This window comes from Solanum lycopersicum, chromosome 10, assembly GCF_036512215.1.
Source record: "Solanum lycopersicum chromosome 10, SLM_r2.1".
Lineage (NCBI taxonomy): Eukaryota > Viridiplantae > Streptophyta > Magnoliopsida > Solanales > Solanaceae > Solanum > Solanum lycopersicum.
In genome coordinates, this window is record NC_090809.1 from 4,344,143 (window position 1) to 4,350,340 (window position 6,198).

Below are 6,198 nucleotides of genomic sequence, written 5' to 3' on the forward strand. Positions count from 1 at the left end.
AAATAAGCCTCTGTAAGAGGAGACAATAAATAATTAATATTTTAATAATGTATTTGTCGTTCATATTTATAGTCATCAGTCTTGATCTAAAGATATATACTTGTATATTTTTTCTCCGTTCGCAACTTTTTTTCATTAAAGCTCACTTTATTTCTATGATTTTCCAGCTGGAAGTTGCTTTACTTATGTGGTGATGTATCTTCCAGCTATTCTGATTCTAACAGTACAAATACATCATGCTAGGGTCCATGCATTATGATGATGATCAAAAGGGCTTTAATTATGCATTGAAAGCCATGATAGAAATGTCCACTAAATTATTCCCATTCAAATTTGAACTCATAATGTTGAGACTCCACAATAATATGTGACATCACACGCACCCCTCGACATTTTTAGAGAGTTTGAATAATATGTGACATCACACGCACCCCTCGACATTTTTAGAGAGTTTGAGCAACAGGAAGAGAAAGAAAGAAGGGAGGTTATCTACAGATACAGCAATATGTTGATATAAGTAGTTTCTGCACTAACTTTATACTGAAGTAGTTTCAAGTATGTTGCCGTAACAAAAATCACATAATTCGTATCGCAAGGAGCGGAAAAAGTAGAACTATTCCCTCTCAGTTCCAACCAATATAATATAATAGACATGAAATAGACAGTATCCAATTGCAATGAAAACAAACAATGAACTTACAAAACTGTAGATTAGCCATGAGTGTTAACAGCTTCCCAGAGTAGACCCCTAGCCTGCATCGCCGCAGTCTTGAGTGTCCTTATCGTCCACCTATTGGCCTCGAAGAAGGACAAACTCCTGTAGGACAAATTGTGCTTTTTGCATAGCTCCTGCACTATAGGGGAAATTTTCCTTAATTGGCACCTTGGTAGCCTTGGAAACAGATGATGCTCAAGCTGGAACTGCAATCCTCCAAAGAACCAATCCATCTGAGGAGAACAATCAATGTCAATAGTCCCGGCTGTTTGTTTCTCGAACCAATCGTTCCCCTTAGGCTGTCCAACATAGACATCAGCAGCAAAATGATTCAAACAGAACTGAACGTGTTGAATCCCGGTCACAGCAAAGCTTGTGAGGACAAACAACACCCTCTCTGTCCAATTAGGCAAGGAGAGCACAAGAAGTGGAAACCAAGTCCAGAAAACCATGATTCCCAATATGTTCAAAAATCTATCAGGCACTTTTCTTTTAGAGAACAACAACAACAATGTCTGTACAAACAAATTCACCCTGGAAACACAAATGATTGGATAAAAAGTAAAATGTTGATAGCTAACAAAGAACTTCGCAAGGGAATCGAATGTTAACTCTCTTCCATAGAAAGTAGAATTCAATGACTTAAACAGGCTTGAAGATACAGCAAAAACTGGCAAGTGCTGAAGATCAGGATCATAATCCAAGCTATTACAAGCCACATGATGAGCATTATGAGTCCATTTCCACCAAGCAATACTAATCCCAGTAAGACAATTCCCAGACATAATCTGTACCATTTTATTGAAACCCTTATTTGTCATAATCAAGTAATGACCAGAATCATGACCCAAATAAGATATCTGCATCCAAGTTAACCCCAATAATCCTCCAGAAAGCATATGAATCAAGAAACTATTACTAAAAAGTACACCATAAAAAGTCAAGAAAAGCAAAAACCCAATAAAACAGAATGAATACATAACCCCATGACCTTTTTTTTCAAACAATCCAGCTTTAGCAAAGTCAACACAAAGCTTTCTATAATCCTTTGATACCTCAGAAACCTCATAATCTTGTAAATAATAACCAGTAAAGAAGTTATCAAGATGTTTCCAAGCAGTACCTGGATGAAAAGCAATGAATGCATCAGTTGCTTCTTGTCCAGCAAGATTAAGTATAGGGATATCCCCACCAGGATGTTGCTTAATCCAATCAGTCACATTGTAAATTTTTCCTTGAACAGAGATCCATAAATCATCTCTTTTGTTATGTTTCTTTAACTCCTCAGCTGTTATGTACTTTTTTGAATCCCCCATTGTGATAAAGATTCAATCTTTATCACAAAAATATGAAATGGGGTTGTTGTTTATAGGGATTTAAAGAGTACTTAGAGAAGATATTTTAGGGAAGACTTCAAAAATGGTGGAGTCCTTCAATAAATTTGAGTCCTTTTTTTATGGGGAAAAATAGTGCGCGTCACCACTTGTTTGACTAAGTTACACCATGTGTTACGGTCAAATCTTATCTTTGCTTTTTTTTTTTTTTTCATAAAAAAAAAAAAAGACAAATATCAACAATCGTAAATATTATACAGATATTTTCCATCATATTTTTTAGACAATAATGCATTTCTCATCCAAAAAGTAGAATATATATATTTTTTACATTAACGGACATATCGATTGAATCAACAAATAAGACTATGTCATGTGTCTCTATTTAGTCTTTCGTTAGAGTAAAATACATATATGCTCTAAATTTTTGAACGGCAGAAACACTAATGTTCCTAAAGTATGACAGAAGGTATCTATATACCACTTACGACAGTTTAAGAGCATATTTATCTTTTTTCTAAAAAAATAATGTTTCAAAGAATGATTTGTCTTTGTATTTAATTAAAAATTTTAATTTATGTTTGGTAAATAAGAGTATAATTTATAGATACTCAAATATTTATAAATATGTAATATAAGAAAATGATTATATTGATTGTCTCAAATTTGAGGATTTGAAAAAGAAAAACAATCCTGATTCATGTGGTCTTACTTTTAGAAATTAATCTTAGTGAATTTAAATATAAATATTAAATATCAAATTATCTGATAAAAATAAATTACTATCTTATATAGTATGAACCCTCAACTTTCTAATTTATTTTTTTTCATATATAAGTGGTAATAATAAGTCGTTAGAATTAGTATGGTAATTAAAGAAAAAGTCTTGACTCGTTTTGCTTGAGAAAAAAAATAAGTGGGTGTCGTTATTTGTTGTCTCAGTTTCTTATAAATTAAAGATTGCAAAGTCGATGAATTTTTCAAATTTCAAAGAAAAAGATCATATAAAATTAATACGATTTTGTGAAAAATATTATAAAATTGAACCCCTTTGTTAGTTGAAAATAGTTGTCTTATTTCTATTGTTGGAATTAGTTCAGATACTTAGCGAAGAAGTTTCCATGCTTAGTATGTTTGGTCCAAAAAAAAAAAAAACTTTTGATGAAAATATTTTTTAAAATAAATGTTATAAGCTAGTGGCGCAGAGTTAGAATTTTTAATAAAAAAATTTAAAATTTGAAAAAATAGACATATAAGTAGCTGAATGGAATTTAACGTTTATTATACATACCTAAAACATTATTTTAACTATATAAATCATATATTTTTCTATCAAAAACACTCGAATGAACTCCTGATTATAAGATGATTCCGCCACTGCTATAAGCCATAAGGTGTTAGGAAGCATGGGGTGATAAAGATAAGGAAACTATGAAAATGAGTTAAAAATGAAATAATTTTTAATATATGAGTTCTGATCATAATTTTTTTTTAACTGATTTAATTCGAAATAAGTTATTTATATATACTTGAATAAAAGTACAGGCTTTGAATTTAAATTGTCTGAACGAATAATCTATATATCGAAATGGAATAGTAATTTTGTCCATGTGTAGTGTGGATGAAAAGAAACAAATGCCATTTGTCATTTTCCTTTTATATATTTTATTACGTAAGTGATTTTTTTTTTAAGAAAAAAATTATTTATTTAAAAAATATTTTAAAACTTTTACTCACCCAAATATATATATTTTTTTAGAAATATTCTTTGATATCAAACAATATTCTTTTCTAGAGAAGATATTTTAGGAGAGAGAAATGTAAAATCTTAAATTATTCCTACTACTTATTTCATAATATAAAGTATAAAGTATAAAGTATAATACATGTTTTGATCCTTTTAAGAAATAGTTTGAATCGTTCCTAATAAAAGAAATAACTCAAATTAATTAATTCAGCATAATAAAGTGATAAATATTTTTTTTAATTTTTGATAAAATATTTAAATTGAATTTTGAGAATGAAATTACTTTTGATTAGAAAATATTTTATTTTAAAATTAAATTTCTTTAATGTCAATTTAAATTAATTAATTAATATTAAATATCAAACGAAAAATATTACTCATTTGGCACGCGTAATGAGACTTTTTTCATCTATTTATTAGGATTTAATGAAAGTATATAATTCTTTTTTTTTTTGGGTAAAAGAAGCATATAACTTAGTTTTCTTGCTTATATGAATTTCAAAGTAATTTCACATGTATTGGTCGGCACATTATTGGAATTAAATATTTTGGCATTATAGGGACGTGCAATTACTTCTATTTAACTACCCTACTATATTTTAAATATCAAATTTTCTCTTGACTTTGATCTTTGAATAATAGATATATTTTAATAAAAATAATTTCATGAGATAATTTATTATTTATTTTAATTAAATTTTAAATATATTTTTTTTCATTTTTAAATTTCGTAGCTAGTCACATGTCATTATAAAAAAACATAATTTCAATACCAATTTGTAATTCAAAAAAATTGAAAATACAAACTTCTATTCGAGTTTTCTTCTTGCCAAATTGTGTCACTCTACTTTTACCTAATTAAAATTCTAATCTTTATCAGTATGGATTGCGGTACAGTGGCAGAACTGCTTCAGCTTTAATTAGAGGTATCAAATTTGAGTTTGAGAAATAGAGAAAGTCAGCGTCACACTCAAAAATATATGTCGTGCATTGCAATATCCGACTGAATGGACCCTACAATACATGAACCACATATAATCAAAATTTTAATGCAAACTTCTAATATCGAATGAGAAATCAAAAATAAAAACCCTAATCTCGAAATGTTCCCTAGTAAAATGAGTTGTGCTAATTAGTTATTACAATTTGTATAAAATGTTGTAATTCACAAAAAAAGTTTGACTAGTTTTGAGAAAAAAGTGGCTGTCACCATTTGTTGACTGAGTTTTTACATCAACTAAGAATATTGCATTAACGTATTCGTTATGTTACATGTTACTACTTGTCAAAGATAATATTGATAAAGACACAAAATTGTCACATTGTAAACTTTCTCTTTGTTTTATTCTTAGAAATTTCCAAATCAAAATATTACTATAATATTTATAACGGATCACAAATTCAAATCTTTTAATAGACGAACTCTCTGGCTTGTTAGGTTGTTAAGAGTTCCACATCATTTATACGTTGGATGAGAAAATGGATTCTTTATATGAAATTCCCCCTGGATAAACTAGTTTATAGAATTGCGTTAATTTTTAATATTTATTCTTTTATTCTTTTCTAAAGTTAGAAGTTTATGGAATTGCGTTAAATTTTTAATATTCATTTCTTTATCCTTCTTTTAAAATCAGATCAACTCATTCCAATTTATTATTTTAAGGGAAAAGGACAAATATACTTCCGAACTATTATAAATGGTATGTAAATAATATTCGTCATACTTTTGGGATATTGGTGCCTTTGCCGCCATACTTCTGGGACATAGATGCCCCTGTCGTCATATTCTTGGGACATTGATGCCCCTGCCGTCATATTTTGGGGATATTGGTGCCCCTGCCCCTTCGTTAGAGTGAAGGGCATATATGTTTGTAACGACCTGTTTAGTCGTTTTGAGCAGCAGATTTTATTTCTGGAAAAACAGGCTGAGACGACGGAACCCACGACGGAAAGTCATGGGCACGACGGATCGTCGAGGGTGTCTCGTCCCAAAACACTTAGAAATTCTGAAATTTGGGTGCTAAAATCGACTCTCTGAACTCTGTGACGGACCGTCACAGGCACGACGAACCGTCGTGATCCACCGTTTCAAAACACTTCAACTCTTGAGAATTTGGTACAGAGAACTATTCTCTGAACGTCGTGACGGAAGTGCAGGACGGACCGTCGTAGGTACGACGGGCCGTCACAGACTCCTTAAGGAAATCGAGTCTCTGACGAACCTGCATGACGGACCGTCGCAGGCGCGACGGGCCGTCACAGGTTGCGTAATCCCAGTTGAAGTCGGAATTCTGGTTAAGTTTTAAAGGGGCGTTTTGGACTATTCCTACTATAATTATATATTTCGTGGGTCTATATTAATAACTCAATTTCTTGGGGGATAAAAGAGGTAACCTTAAGTT

At 30.8% G+C, this 6,198-nt stretch overlaps 1 protein-coding gene across 1 annotated transcript; it reads right to left on the reverse strand.

The window, feature by feature from the left end:
* Positions 1 to 508: 508 nt before the first annotated feature.
* On the reverse strand, positions 509 to 2,202 carry LOC101259676 (delta(8)-fatty-acid desaturase). The gene has a single exon (XM_004248020.4). It carries the CDS (start codon positions 2,029 to 2,031, stop codon positions 712 to 714), a length of 1,320 nt encoding a protein of 439 aa, XP_004248068.1. The 5' UTR covers positions 2,032 to 2,202; the 3' UTR covers positions 509 to 711.
* Positions 2,203 to 6,198: the final 3,996 nt, after the last annotated feature.

Coding starts and splice junctions, on each gene's coding strand:
- LOC101259676 (XM_004248020.4), bottom strand. CDS start 2,031: ATGGGGGATTCAAAAAAGTACATAACAGCTGAGGAGTTAAAGAAACAT.